Consider the following 15,677-nt stretch of genomic DNA (forward strand, 5'->3'; position numbering starts at 1 on the left):
ACATATACGCGGACAATGATCTTATTGATGAAGACCTCTAAAACAGTCAAAATGGAAACCCACTTTCACTCCAATGCAAGCAAAGAAAATGCATGTCATGCCCTCAACCATCCTTGGATGAAACCCAAGATACAGAAAACTGTTTTGGAGGGAACCCCCAGTCGACCTAATTGTAGGATTAGATCCATTATAAAGCACAACAAACAGACATCTCAAGAGAGTTGAAGAAGCTCATTGGCAAGCAAGATACTGTCCTGAATGAGCTGATGGGGAAGAAATGTGCCTTAGGAAAAGTTGACGGCACGGCCAAGATTCTTTTTTCATTCTAAGCAATAATTCTGGAGATGAACTAATATATAGTTACACGAACCATTAGGAAGAACATTCATATTATGGTCTTAAGGAGTATGTATAGCATAGCTGGCTGGCTGGGTAAGTGGCTGCATAAAAGGTGTGTCGCCTATTCATTTTTCATGGATGCTACTTTCTTAGATCAAAACAATGAGATTGCAATGCTGTAGTCAACATGTGTATCATTTCCCACCCAGGCCCGATACAATCCAGGAACTCAAAAGGAGAGGATATGGGGCGCCTTAAGGTTTTTCCTAATAATGGGTTGTTAACCTCTTGCTCACTTACTTAAAATAATGCACATAATATGGTTAAAGGTTTTGATCAAAATATGAACAAAGTTATTAGTCTTTGGTAAAAAAGAGGAGCCACATTTCGCAGCTACCGTTATGAGACATAATTTTGTCATTTTATGTAAAATTTAACATTTTTTTATTCATTTCCAGCCCTAAACAGCTCTTCATAATTTATCTAAAAATTGACCGTCTGTTTTATTGACTTTTAATATTTTGTTTGGAATCTCTTACGTCATTAGAAAAGGTTTTGGGTGGGAAGGGGCTTAAGATGAAGTCCAACACTTCAAGGCAGGACTTAACGGCAGACTTGGTTCTCACCGAGAGAGAGAAAGCGAGATCCCCAATGGGAGAATGTTTGCCCGTCTCTCTCAGTCAGTGTCACCATTTCACGTTGGGAGAGAACTGACAGGAAAGAACGTTCCCAGCCCCTCCCATGGTTCGTCTTCTTCAGTTTCCGTCCCGAAGAAGAAAGACCCATATTTCTGGAACGCCACAATAAGAACTTACGTAGAAAGAAATCTCTATGAAGATGCTTTGCTTCTCTACAAACGGATGGTTACTGATGGAGTAGAACCCGATGATTACACCTTTCCTTTGGCTCTCAAGGCCTGTTCTTCCATCCCGGCCCTCAAAGAGGGCAGGCAGATACACACCCACATCGCCAAAAACGCCTCTCTCGCAGAAAACGTCTTCGTCCACAATGGCCTGCTGCAGTTCTACTGTTGCTCCGGCTGCTTGGACGACGCACGGGAGTTGTTTGATCGAATGCCTCACAGAAGTCTGGTTTCTTGGAATACAATGATCGCCGGGTACTCGAGAATCTACCAGGAAACTTGGATTCGTGTAGTTAAAAACAGAAGTTGCGCTGATGCGGTCTTGTTGTATTGTTTTATGTTAGAAGAAGGGATTCGAGCGGACAATTTCACGTTTACGGCTTTGCTAAGAGCATGCGGCTCTTGTTTGGGTTTTCAGGAGGGAATTCAGATTCACTGTCACGCCGTTAAGCTGGGACTCGAGACTGATGTCTACGTGCGAAATACTTTGATTGATGTGTACGGGAAATTTGGTGAGATTCAAAACGCACGCCTCTTGTTTGTTGGATTTCCTGAGAGGGACTTGGTGTCGTGGAACGCATTGTTAACTGGGTTTGTCAGGCTGGGAGATATTGAGTCGGCAGAATCTTTGTTTGCGGAGATGGATGAGCGGGATATAGTGTCGTGGAACGCGATGATGGTTGGATATTTGCAGATAGGGCGAGCCAACGAAGTTCTAGATGTATTCCGCCAAACGCAGGTTGCAGGTGTCTGCCCAAATATTGTTTCTATTGTTACTGCAATATCTGCTTGTTCCTTGCTGGGGACTTTGAGTTTAGGCGTTTGGTTTCATATTTATTCCCTTAGGCATGGTTTTGAATCAAACGGATATGTCAGTTCATCGCTGGTGAAGATGTATGCAAAATGCGGTGATATTGAAAATGCAGTTCGATTGTTCGATAAGATGCCTCAGAGAGATGTTGTTTCCTGGGATGTAATGATCGAAGGCTTGGCGTTGCATGGTAGAGCTAAAGATGCCTTGGCTCTTTTTCGTCGGATGAAAAATGAAGGAGTCAACCCTGATGATATTACCTTTATTGGTGTGCTAAGCGCGTGCAGTCATGCTGGTTTGGTAGAAGAAGGTTTTCTGCACTTCGAATCTATGACTAAAGAGTATGGCATTGAGCCTAGAGTTGAGCACTACGCATGTCTGGTTGATCTTCTTGGCAGAGCTGGTCGGTTGCATGATGCACTGCAAATTGTAGAAAGCATGCCGATTGCTCCTGACAGTGTTGTGTGGTCTGCATTGCTCAGTGCTTGCCGTATTCATGGTGATATTGAACTTGCAGAGAAAGTTGCCAAGACCACCCTTGAGATGGAACCAAGTATTGCTGCTAACTATATTCTTCTATCAAATGTTTATGCAGCGAGTAGCAAGTGGGAGGAGGTCGCTAGTGTGAGAACGTTGATGAAGTTGAAGGGGCTTGATAAGGAACCTGGTTGCAGTGTTCTTGAAATGGATGGCTCCATTCATGAGTTTGTTGCTGGTGATAACTCTCATCCGCAGCTCGGTGAGATAAACCAGATATTGCATAAATTGGGGAAGCGGCTTAAGGAATCTGGCTATGAGCCACACAAGGAAGTGGTGCTGCGGGATATGGAAGAAGAGGTCAAAGAGACTGTTCTTTATCGGCACAGTGAGAAGCTTGCAGTTGCCTTTGCACTAATCAATAGTGCAGCGGGAACCCCAATTCGTATTGTTAAAAATCTTCGCATATGTAGTGATTGTCATTCTGCTATTAAATTAATTTCTAAAATTGAAGCCCGAGAGATTATTGTGAGGGATCGAAACCGCTTTCATCACTTCATCGATGGATCTTGTTCATGTGGTGATTACTGGTGAAATGGTCCTCGTGTAATCACTTTTACAACTTCAGAGTCATGGCTCATGGAAGGCGTTTTCTGTGCTAGAACTGAGGACCTTTTTGTTCATTTCTGAGCACTAGTTGGTGTTGGAAGGACTGATTGTGCTTGCGGCTTCTTTGGGGATACAAAACTAAAGCTGGTGGGTGCGATATAAGCTGGACAAAGTTTTTATGTCATGGACTAAAGGGTGAGCTGTATGCAGAAAACTAATTGCCATTCATTTTTTGCTGCTAGCATACTGTGAAGAATATTTCTGTTTATATTTTTCCAGTTGATGATTTTCCAAGGTATTCAGGATTCATCTCATACGGTTTGTTAGAGCTGATTTTTTGGGCTTTTCTTGCAGTATCAGTAGCTAAGGAAAGTTTTATGAGTCGCATCGGAAGGAGCGTAGTTGTATGATTTTGGCTGAGAAAATTGTTCTATATTTATTTTCCTTTTCTTTTATAGATTAAAACCATTCAGCTCATTCTTTCTTGTTGTATTTAAGTATTTGTGGTGCATGTTCATTTAGACAGCATAGATGGGTCATCTTCAGTTTCACTAAGCATCTTTTTCAGTCATCAGTGTCGTTGAATGTTCTCTCACTAGCTCCTTTCTTATGCAGTCTGCAGGGCTTTGCTTTAAACAATGATCTGACTGGAATTCTTGGCAGACACTAGAAGATTCGGGATTTTGATTTCATATTATCACTGACATCCCACAAAACCTGAAAGGTAAATAATGGGAATGACCCCATGCAATTCAAACTTGAGAATCTTTATTATGATACTGCTGCCTGGCTTCCCAGCCACTTCATTCGATCCCAACAGGTATCACTTTTAAGTTACCTAACAATGTTGTTCTTATTGTCTTCCCTTCTGCTCTCCATCAGTGAAAGGGGTATGCTCATTGCACAGGACTTTGCAGGATGTAGGTGCGAATGCACATTTATTTAAAAAAGAAGGCAAGGTTGTTGTATATGCAATTGAGTCAGAGCATAAAGTATGACATTCATCGATTGTTAACAGTTGTACCCGCAGGGCCGGGCACGGCAGACTATTTGCAGTGCCAATGCAACCCATATCGACCTTGCTATTGCAGCGAAGCTTTGTAGTTCTGTTTGGATCTGATTATGAGATATTTGAGGAATCCCCAGCATCTTTCGTTTCGAGTAAATGGACATGCAGCATATATGAGGTGTGGAAGATGCATCTTCTGCTTCCAATTTCTCATTTTAATGCATTTAGGTTTAGCAAATGCCATGCTGTTAGTGGTGGTAATGAAGCAGCGGTTTCAGGCGCCTGCAACTGCCAGTGTAATGGCAGCAGTCTATCATTCTCAAACAACCATAAATGGTATTGACTAAAGGAAGGAAAAGATAAACTTCAATGAGATATCAGATAAGTTGGGGTAGGACTTTGCAATTCTACGGCTTATGTTCATCGTGAATCCAATGAAATTCCATTCCAAAACAGAGTCTGCAGGTCCTTGTCTTAGGGCACTTAGCTGACAGTGCTGTCATGCTATCTTATATGGTTAGTTTCTTAAAAAATTGATCGTTGTGTTCTTTTATGCAAAATCTTCTTTTCTTATTCAAAATGACTCACATTTTTCCACTTTGGTGTTTGAATGTTGGAAACTTTCTTGCACAAGTTGGATATTACCTCCGCAAAGTCGCTCCCAGTCAGCTTGGATAAAAGCCGCTTACATCCACGAGATCTGATGGTTGATAGAATTTAATGTAAACTGTTATTGACACTCTTACAAAATGTGCCATGGTCCTGCCCAGTTCAGTGTCGTTGTATATTTGCTGGCCTCTGGTTGGTAAAAACTCTTGGCTCATGTTTGGATGCTAGATTTATCTTTTGAGATTAAATGTTTAGGTTTTTTTAAGTCTCCATGATCTCTTGATTCAAACATGATATATCAGAATCGTATAGTACCAACATATATCAATTGATATAAATTGTATTGAGAGCAAAATGATACGAGAATGGACCCGAAATGGCACCTTTCAGATATCACTCTACATGGGGCGCGTATCGCTACTTTGGCCCAGATGGCCCCATGTCAGGCATATTCGTAAAGTATTAATAAAAATTTCCTTTATTTTTTAAATTGATCTTTTGTGGATGGACAGGCAAATGATTTTTGTGATATTCAATATTGACAACATTGCATACAAAAACTTGTCTTAATGTATGCTATTTATCATGTCTTATCTTCGTATATGCGTTAGGATAATGTTTGTAGACTTATACTGAGCTTGTGTTTTTGTTGCCCATCAACTTTAGTTGCATTTTCACTTTAAAGGCATGTTTGATTGCCTGGATCAGTTATCTAAGGTAAAATAAAAATCTAGTATAATTGATTGAGGATATCAACATCAATAAGCATTTCATCCAAGATGGACCATGCATCCCATGTTTGATCACTTGGAATAAGGTATCCTTTTTGTGTGTGTTCGTGTTTTTTATCGCCAAGCACATTTAATCTAAAAGTGAGTTATAGTCTTTGCTCATCCTTCTCATGTGCAAACGACTTGCAGAAAACACACACACGTGCACGGGGATCACCAACTTCGACAAAGGAAAAACACCTGTTTTCTGTAAAAACTATGGTTTCTCCCTCCGCTTTGGCAAGATCTGCTTGTTTCTTGCCATGGTTTCTCTGTCTGATAATGCCAACCGCTTGTCTATTTTCTTTCTTGTGTGCCGTGGTTCAAAATCTACAGGGATTTAGTATCTTCCGCTTTTCTTTTTTATTTATCTCTCTCCGTTATCCACCTATATCTATTGTATAAATCTTTCCTAAAAGTTGAGAAAATGAATATTAATCTTAAACAAAATAGTTTTCTTATTATTCTAGTAACTTTGAATGAAGCCGCCTCTATCAAGCATATATGTTATTGTCAGTGTCTATGTATTTTCATTTATAACAGCTTTCTTTAAACACCTACTGTCAAAAAAATCGTTAGCGGGTGAGATGATTTTGTTAATCAAAATTAGTAGATGAAACAATTTAGTGTTTGCTAAGAATATTATGGCTGTGCGTTTGTATGCTTCAACCATTTTTCCTTTATATATATATATATATATATATATATATATATATATAGAGAGAGAGAGAGAGAGAGAGATTAAGAGGTACTAGACCATTCCTTAAAGAATCATTGTGACCGTTGATCTGTTCAATATTGATGTTTGATAACAAAGGAGATATGATATTTTGGTTGTCTAGCATTAACAAACTTTTTCCTTTGTTTTTCTCTCAACCATTTATCTATCTTATAAATCTTAATGACCAATATGATTCCTTATGGTTATGGGTCTGGCACTTCAGTTAAGTCACACAAAGTTATTATTAGTTAAATATTTTCATCTTCCTTAATAATTGTCAAGCATATATAATTAGGGGAATTTAGTTGTATCGTTACTTGGACTGGCATGTTCATGTCAATGACAATTTTTAAATTCAAAAGAGAAAGAGCTATTTTCAATCTACTGTAACTTTATCTTTTGTATTTTCATTTAACATTTATTTTTATGCATGCCTTGTTACTCTTAATGAAATAAATGCAAATTCTGTTTTGTATTAGAAAGTAAATCTAAAATTCTCCATATTTGTTTTGACAGAATAACTGATGTAATTCACTGGGAGAGCCAGGATTTACCAATCAAAATTCTCCCGAAAAACTACAAATTTTATTTGTTTACGTCACGATGAATACAAGTAACAACAGAGAAAGTAGGCAATGGCAGTATTAATTTAACATGGTTTTCTTCATGTGAAAATTTTAAGTGAAATTCTTGATATCCATGGCACCTATTATTGCGATTGTCATCAAGACACATGATGGTGTTCACTGTAATTGGAAAGCTTCATATTTTATACTTGATTGAAAAATAAAGCACGAAGTAAAGTAAATAACTAAGCAAATGGTTTCATTTCTCATATTCAGAACTCTATTATAAGAACAACCATAGGGCCCAATAAATGGAGAAAAAGTTGAATCTATGGGTTTTGATCCCACTTACACATGTTTGTCATTACTTGGATCCAGTTACATGAATTGGTTTCATATGCACCCCCAGCAGAGTAGGAATGTATAAATTGTTGAATACTATTATATCATTATTTTATATGTTTTGGAACACTGGAAACTAGCTTTATAACTTACCATATATAATTTAATTAAGATATTGGTATACTTGGTGAGTTTCTCATTCAAATGGATGCCTTTTATGCCAAGCCTTTTTTATGCGTTGTATAACACTTTGTTTTATTTGTAGAAGACATTTTGAAACTACATGCACATCAATGCCTAACAACATTTAATGTATGTTGTATCTTGATAAGTCAAATTTTATTCAATTTTGTGTTATAAGTACTTTTACAAGTGTGCCTTTGTAGTTGAAAAATTTTACAAATTTTATAACTACTTAAAAATGAATAAAGTTTCCTTGCAAACTAATTTTGATAAAAATAAACTTATATAATCTCCATTAGATATTTACTTTAAATCAAATATTCAAATTTTAACGTTTCTATTTAATTTGAAAGTTTTCGATTTAAAAATTCTTACATGAAACATAGGCGAATTTGTAAAAGTAATCTAAGGAATGACCATTCAAGGATAATGACATTTCAGACAAGTCGATGTTAAGAGGAAATTACTTTTTCTATCGTTGTCAAGCAGGAAAACGCATTCAAGTCGTCAACGCGGTCTAGAAAAAGTACCTGATGAGAGTGTGACACGTTCTCTTTTTTAAGTGGCCATCTGCAATGTTTATTCTTTTATTTTTAATAAGGCTGTTCAAAACTTTGTTAATAACTGAAAACTTTTTTATGGGTTGATAGTTTTTTAATATTTATTAAAAAAACCGTCTTCAACTTAAAACTATATGTTATGCTTTCAAGGTTTTAAGTGGGTACATTTACAATACACTTTCCAATTTAAATGTACCGCTTGCTATTGGTCAAAAGAATAAAACATAGAGTTTGTCAGTAGTCGCAAAATTCACAAAAACTGATACACATTTAGGGGGTGAACACAAGCCGAGTTAAGCTTGAGTTCAGTCAGTTTGAGTTGGGCTCGAGCTAAAGTTCGACTGAGCAGTTATGTGTTGAACTCATGCTTGACTCGATTAAAGTTTGACAAAACGAATTGAGTTACGTGTTTGGCTTGTGCTTTTGTAACTTACATAATTAATTAACATCAATGTACCAGGTTTTTAATTAAAAAATGAGTTGGATATTTAAAAAATCGTTACACATCATTTTGAACAATAAAACCAAACTCAACTCGATTAGTTAAATGTCATGAACTCGAGCTCAACCCGTTTGCACTAACTCCGTTGGTTACATTTCAGTCGGCGATTCTGCGAATTTAATCTGAATCATTTTGAGGTCCTTTAACGTCCTTAAATAAAATACGTGTGCCCATTTTAGTAATTTCTCAGAGCAATAGAAGCCCGCTCTAGTAAATGGATAAAGCCCGGGGACGCGCCCTCCCGCGCCTTCTGTTTTCTGTTTCGCCGGAGCGTCGCCCGGGCAAGCTTATTCCGAGCAAAACCCAATGATCGGAATACATCACGCGAGGAGTCCGCCTCCTCCTCTCCCTTTCCGCCAATCTCTCCGTTCCCGCCGAGCCGCCTTCTTCTCTCGGTGCTTTAACTTCTCTCGACTCCCTGTCCTCCCTTCGCCACTCACCTACTTCGGTAACCCGAATAAATGCCGCCCTGGATCCCTGCGTTTCGTGCCTCCGGTAGCTGTTGCCGCGAGTTCTGAGCGCTCGCCATTCTCCATCGAGCCGTACACCGTCAGAATCCCCGTCGGCGATCGGCATGTGAGTTTCCCGCGGGTTTTAGAATTTTCTTTTATTTTTTCTTTTTTTGGCTTACGCGACGATTTTGTAGTGCCTGATACCTCGGTGTCTGTCAGCATCTATCATCGCATCTTTCATGCTTCGTTAGTGCTTCGTCATTTCTACTGTTGACGTCGTATTCTTTTTTAGCATCTTGTATTTGGCGCTTTCTCGCGTCCTCGACTAACTCAAGAACTTGTGTTAGTTTCCTTCCTATTTAAGTCCATGTCCAACATCTTGAAGAGTGGCAGGACCAGAGTACGCACACACATACATACACACATATACTATCCCGCTAGTAAGATAGGTGGAAGACGTTGCTGTTCTTCTGTCTCACGTTTAATATTTTCTTCGCGGCGTTCTCTAAAACAGCTCTAAAGCTAGGAAATTCTAGTGTCTAACATTACACACTCAATATATATATATATATATATATATATATATATATATATATATATATACACACACACACACATGAGAATATGTTGCGTTTAATACCGCAGCGTCCTGGATATCATATCTCGAAATTCATACACTTTTTGTCTAGTTGCAGTTTATAATTTTAAAATGGTACTGAATTTGTAGATTGTCGTGGAGACTGGACTTATTGGGAGGCAAGCCAGTGGATCTGTTACGGTGACGGATGGTGAAACTGTAAGTCTCCTGGCTTTTCCTTGTGTAGGATTTTGTGGTACCACAATTGTGAATGGGGTCTTTTATTTTTCAATGGAGTCGGGAGTTACTATTCTGCTATGTCATTGTGGTGTCTTATCCAGCACTTATGTACTCTTAGTTGGCTTGCTAAGTAGGCGTCTCCAGATATGCCGTGGATTAAGAAGATAAACAGGCGGCGCTGCATTAGTTTACTGCAGAATGCGTGTGCTTGTTAGGTGATCTCTGACCTTCCCTGGAGATTCAGATGGCCTCTAAAGGGTCATGAGGACTATATACCTGCTCAGCACGGACTCAGCACGTCATTCTTGTACAAATGTAGGAGGGTCGGTTTTATTTGTATCTGGATGAGTTATATGCTTTCTGGTCCTTCTCTTTGGACCTTGATATATGCTAGTCGATTCGATTTTCAAAATGCTGCCTCATTTTTTTTCTGTTATCGTTTATATGTTACTATGCCGGTCTCTTTTGTCTGCAAAGTTTAATAGTTCTTGGAGTCTTTTGCTAGATGTTAATTTTCCTCCTCGTACAATAAAAAAGTTTTTCCTTTCTGCACTATAATGCTGCAGGGCTTGTTTTGCCGATCAATATACTTTCTTGAAGATGCTAAGATGGAAGCATTAACTTTTTTTTTTTTGGTTCATGTATGTCAAGTAATTGTAGTAAAATATCTCTTAAGCATAGAGCTTTTGTTGCTGCTCTGTGCATGCAACAGGCTGTATCCCTTAATTGTATCCTTCCTTCTCAATCTGCACATATAATATATTCAAGGATAGCATTTATTACTGGAGATGCATTTCTCTATGTTTGGAATGTAATGAAAGTTCTTTTATCCTATTGACTATGTTTGGACCCACTATTTTTCCTTTTGCAGATCATCTATACATCTGTCTGTTTGGCTGATATTCCCAGTGAGCCTTCTGACTTTTTCCCTTTATCTGTCACCTATCAAGAACGTTTTTCAGCTGCAGGGCGTACTAGGTATCTACTGTTGGGATTTTTGTTCGTTCCACGGACTGGTCATGAGATTCTCTTATTTCAGAACAATGATTTCTTTCTTTAAATTATTGCAGTGGTGGGTTTTTCAAAAGAGAAGGAAGGACAAAGGATCATGAGGTGCATAAAATTATCCTTACGTTATCCATAATATGAGCTTACATTCTTTATAATTGCTAAAATGTGTTTGCTTGTGGGTACTTTTTCTTCTCATTGCATCCATCACTATTATTCTATGATACTCTTTAGTTTATTCTAGTTTTGTTCTAAGTACCTAAGGATGACAATGACTCAACTACCCAATTGGAGGTTAAAGAATCATATTCCAGTTACTTATTTTGTTCTTCGAACTTGAAAACTGGAGAACCCTCATTACTCTTATTTGTATATAACTATCAATGTTCATTTTCTGGGATTAGGATATATTATGTACAATTTGTTTTAATGTTGTTTTTGTTTTGAAAGCTTCATTTTGTATGGGTTTGATATTGGTATAAATAGGATAAGTCCTGCTTATAAGTTTTATTATGAACCAACCTTCATGACATGGCATGATTATTTGCCCCCAAAAAGACCTTTTTGGATGGATCTGAACCTGAAAGCTTTGATTAGTTGATTCAATTTTGAGATGCCTTTCTGTTTCCAGGTTCTAGTATGCAGATTGATCGACAGGCCTTTGCGACCCACAATGTTGAAGGGATTTTACCATGAAACACAAATATTGTCATGGGTATAACATTCTCATCTTATTCATAAAAGCACGTTTTTTGACATACAAAAAGCTCTTTACTTTTGACACATGTGAAATTTGCATGCTATGTAAGTGTGCCTTTTTATTACAAGTTTTTTATCCATTTGTTGCGCATTATGTAAGTGTGCCTAGTGGCATCTAAATTATTGGATGAGATCACATGCTTACTGAGAAGCGTACGTCAACGATATCCTCCCTTTGTGACTCTCTCCGTCTTTCTGTTTGTGAGAGGGTAGGAGCAGTGTTCTGGATGGGCTGGCCTAAGAAATGTTACTTCTAAGTATACAGTCTTATGGCAGACAAGACTAAGTGACTGGCATGTGCAGAAGTGAGGAAGTTATCTTTAGCTTCCAAAGGTTATGGTGACTACTTTATGAAGGGTGATCTGTATTGCATTGTGATAGCAAGTCAACTGGGTCCTAACCTAATATAAGTGGAGTGAAACCCAAGTCCAGACTGACTGAATCCTGGGGATATGAATGGGTTAGACTTGGATTGGATTTACCATGTCCAATCTACTTAGTTCAGATTCAGGGGAGAACATGGTTCTACATTTTGAAATTAAATCCTAGTTCAACTGGGTTGAATTCGAAAACTTACATGGGGATGAGATGCTTGTTGCATCATGAACATGTATCCAGGATACATAAACTCAAACTGAATACAAATCTTGTCACCTTGGTTCTTTTTGCTTAACTAGACCTATATAAACAAGCCTGGACTCAGATCAGCGAGTAAAACAGACCATTGGCATCCCTGCTGGACTGGATGCGTGTCTGACCTGTTGATGGTCCTGGCTGTAGTCGATGCAATGGAAAATCTAGCTGGTCTAATTGTATTACTAACTTTACTTTATCAACAAAAAAAAGTGCTTGGCTGCTTATTTCAGATGCAAATATGTATGTCAACTCAGGTAGTTGGTCCAAGATTTTTGAATGTGCTTAGAGTAAATTACTTAATGACGATGTTGAAAATATTGGCTTTATTTAGACCATTTTCTTGATGTAAAATAAGTATTTCACTTATAATTATAATAAATGATTGCTATTACTTTAATTGAAAAAAGCTGATTCAAGCAAATGTTACCAATTGAGACATTGTATCAGCCGGTGTTTGGAAGTTTTTGTTATTTGTATCTGCATCATTTTATTGAGTGGCTTGGCCGACACAATGCATATCGGCTATATGCACCAACAGTGATAACACTGTTCAATGCTCTAATTCTTTTTTATATTCTAAATATAACTATAAAGATCATTTTAGTGAGGTACTAGCCTCTCCAAGTGAAATTCAGTTGATTTTGTGATTGGCTACTTTGAATCTTCATTCTGCTTATGGGATTCACTGACTTTGTTGTCAGTCCTAACATGTTACGACCACCGTCCTAATTTTCAAGCTTTTTGATGGAAATTAGAATTGATTTAGGAATTTTTGTGATGTTGTAACTTTAGTTCTCATTTTGAGCTAGTTTAAGGTTTAGAGACATTAACTAATGAACTAAATTGTGATACTGCTGTTTGGAAGCACTATATTATTCAGTCTCTTCATTTGAATTAGATGTTCCTGGCTTCTGTCCAGAACCTAATTGGTCATTTTCTTGTGCTATAAAGCTCAAAGAACGCGCAGTAGTTTATGTTTTCCATCTAGAATAAGATAGTAGCAAGAATTTGGAAATACAATGTCATGTATGTCAGAGGCGACCATTCCCTTAAGTTTTGTTTGGTCAAAAGTTATAACTTGAAAGCATGTGACTTTACTGGATCATATTTTTGTTGTACAAGGGTTATTGACTATCAAATATTCAGAAAACTTACTTCCTGAAATGACTCAGAAATCAAAAGATCTTCAAAAATATGTGATGTTGTAGGTCTTGAGCTATGATGGTTTGCATCCCCCTGATTCATTGGCAATAACAGCAGCTGGAATTGCGGTGTAAGTAGTATCTACATCATGCCTCCTAATCATTATTTTGTTTTAATATTTTTAATTTGGTATTGGAACTTAATTTGAGTTATTTCTCTAGTCTGTTATTCTGTTACTTTTCTATTGTCTAACTTTCTGGTACCTGTTTTAACTGGTGCAGTGCTCTTTCGGAAGTCCCAATTTCCAAGCCAGTTGCTGGTGTTCGAATTGGTTTGGTTGGTGATCAGTTTATTATAAATCCAACTACTACAGAGATGGAGAACTCTAAGCTAGACATGTTAGTTGCTGGCACTGATGATGCCATTTTGATGATTGAGGTTATTTTCTGCCTACTACATGAAATTCTAATAGTTCTCATCCAAAATGATTAACTTTTCAGATTTATATGCTGCACTTCTAGAATGTTAGATTGCATGAAGTAGATTATGTGTTTAACCATGTTTCCAGATGAGTGAGTTTCAGCTCATCACCATAATGCCTGAAGCTATTGTTTCGTGGAGCAAGCGTCGAATGCATCTTGCCTTCATCCTAAAAGTGGATTTAGCTAATATTTGACTGCTTCCTAGGTAAAATGTTGGAGGTTTTTTCAAAAAGTAAAGACAGAAATGTAAAAAACATGTAAAAATCTTTGAATTTTTTGAAAAGTATCATGGTCAGAAATCAACAAGTTGACACTGAGGATTTTCTTGTTCTTTTTAATGGTTGGATACTTGGATCTTACTATCCAGAGCAACGTTAAGATAAATTTGAAATGCTGGGACAGCTGACTGTCATGATGATGTGTATGAAATTATTGCACTTATCAGCAGAAAAACAAGTATAGAATGCTCGTTTGCAGCTCCTTCATGCATCTATAGTCTTACGCATGTAGAGTTTAGGGGATACAAATCTTTATGTGCATGCTTAATGTAACTTAGATTGTAACATTGCCCGTTAAATTCTCAAACTTATTCAAAGTAACAAGTTTAAAATCCTTGTTTGCAATCTCCTCCATGCATCAATGGTTTATCGATTCTGTACACCTTTTGGCGCAGTTATTGATGTAGTTTTAGATGGTTATCTTTTTATGCATGTGCAGCTAGGATGTTGCACATCCACATATGCGATGTTGCATGGCCACTGACAACAGTGTCAGTAGCAGAGACAATGAAATGAGTGATAAATGTCGTAAAAGATTAAAACAGTAGATATGTGGATCCTGACCACTTAGGTCAAGGATGAAAAGCAGACAGCTTTTAAACAATATTTTAAACTATGTCACACGGGTGCGGATGCGATACGGGTCCGGATACGGGGATACGGGTGCGGGTACGGCAATTTTCAAATTTTTTGGATACGCGGACACGGCTAAATTAAATATTCTAAAAAATTAAAAAAACATCAAATTAATAGTTCAATCTTACAAAAAGTTTGATTTATCACAGTATTTGAAAGGGTTGTTGATGGAAATAATTAGATGTATCACAAAAAATTGATAAAATGAAAAAAAACATTAAAATTTTAATTTTTTATTTTCTGCCGTGTCCAAGCCGCACCCGCACCCGCGTGTCGAGTGTCGACACGGACAGTTGGGCCTTTTTGCCGTGTCTGTGTGACATAGATTTTAAACAAAATATACACATGCTAACATGTTTTTGAATATTAATTTGTTAAAAAACATGCTTTAATTCAAGTTTTTTTATGAAAATTATTGATTTTTTACTATTAAGATTTGATAACTATAAGAGGCATTAATGTTTAATGGTTAAATAAATACATTTTTAATAAAAAAAATAACTTAATATATGTGTCCTATTAAAATCACTCTTTAAGGTCATATTTATAAGGTTAAATTGCACAAGAAATACTTTGATGATCTATCTTGATTCTTGAGGAAACTACTAATCCTAGAGTGGAGAGGATGATTGTGAAAAGGAGAAACTCAAAAGAAAAAGTAGGTGGAGCTCTTCCTTGCCGAGTTCTGAGTTTTGGGGCTTGGCAGTGGCCTCCCGCCCACCTCCTGTCACTGGTGGGCAAAGGCGACAGCCTCTCCCTTCCCTCTGACCTCGGCAAGGGGATTTGTCATTGTCTTCCTGATTATTTTTTTTTTAATAAAAGCTAACCTAGGCTGTCCAATTGGATGGCCCACAGCAGCTGAGCAAACACTTGGCTGGGGTCTAGACTCTAGTGTTATATATATGAGATAGTTGTGTACCCTGAGTTGTCTGGCAAAATCCATGGTCACCGAAGATGGGTGTGGCTGACTCGATCCCAAGACCATGAAAGTCCATTTTCTTTTGATGGCAGAAAGTAGAAAAAAAAGTACAGAAGGGTAACTTGAGCTTCCCTCCATGTCTCTCTCTTTGTGTTAGCTTCAGTTAGGGTAGTGGCACTCCTTTGAC

At 37.6% G+C, this 15,677-nt stretch overlaps 2 protein-coding genes across 9 annotated transcripts in view; both read left to right on the forward strand.

The window, feature by feature from the left end:
* The first annotated feature begins 935 nt into the window (after positions 1 to 935).
* LOC116266005 (pentatricopeptide repeat-containing protein At5g48910-like) lies at positions 936 to 4,981 on the forward strand. Of its 8 annotated transcripts, none has more exons than XM_031647054.2 (3): positions 936 to 3,293; positions 3,714 to 4,623; positions 4,742 to 4,981. In XM_031647054.2, the coding sequence occupies exon 1, from the start codon at positions 999 to 1,001 to the stop codon at positions 3,081 to 3,083; it is 2,085 nt and encodes a 694-aa protein (XP_031502914.1). In that variant the 5' UTR covers positions 936 to 998; the 3' UTR covers positions 3,084 to 3,293; positions 3,714 to 4,623; positions 4,742 to 4,981. The 8 variants fall into 8 exon arrangements, with proteins under 8 accessions (XP_031502914.1, XP_031502923.1, XP_031502931.1 ...); XM_031647063.2 differs by having other exon boundaries at positions 3,714 to 4,285; positions 4,386 to 4,981; XM_031647071.2 differs by having other exon boundaries at positions 3,714 to 3,918; positions 4,006 to 4,981.
* A 3,612-nt stretch (positions 4,982 to 8,593) lies between these two features.
* Positions 8,594 to 15,677, forward strand: part of LOC116261692 (probable polyribonucleotide nucleotidyltransferase 1, chloroplastic) — a 30,562-nt gene continuing 23,478 nt past the window's right edge. Inside the window, exons 1-7 of the mRNA XM_031640489.2 lie at positions 8,594 to 8,936; positions 9,540 to 9,608; positions 10,501 to 10,607; positions 10,700 to 10,742; positions 11,269 to 11,352; positions 13,241 to 13,305; positions 13,457 to 13,613. Of these exons, the coding sequence (XP_031496349.1) occupies positions 8,667 to 8,936; positions 9,540 to 9,608; positions 10,501 to 10,607; positions 10,700 to 10,742; positions 11,269 to 11,352; positions 13,241 to 13,305; positions 13,457 to 13,613 (795 nt within the window). The 5' untranslated portion in view covers positions 8,594 to 8,666. The remainder of the gene's footprint in view (positions 8,937 to 9,539; positions 9,609 to 10,500; positions 10,608 to 10,699; positions 10,743 to 11,268; positions 11,353 to 13,240; positions 13,306 to 13,456; positions 13,614 to 15,677) is intronic.

This window comes from Nymphaea colorata, chromosome 1, assembly GCF_008831285.2.
Source record: "Nymphaea colorata isolate Beijing-Zhang1983 chromosome 1, ASM883128v2, whole genome shotgun sequence".
Lineage (NCBI taxonomy): Eukaryota > Viridiplantae > Streptophyta > Magnoliopsida > Nymphaeales > Nymphaeaceae > Nymphaea > Nymphaea colorata.

What these genes read in the sequence shown, in the direction of transcription:
- LOC116266005 (XM_031647046.2), top strand. Translation starts at nt 999, where the DNA reads ATGTTTGCCCGTCTCTCTCAGTCAGTGTCACCATTTCACGTTGGGAGA.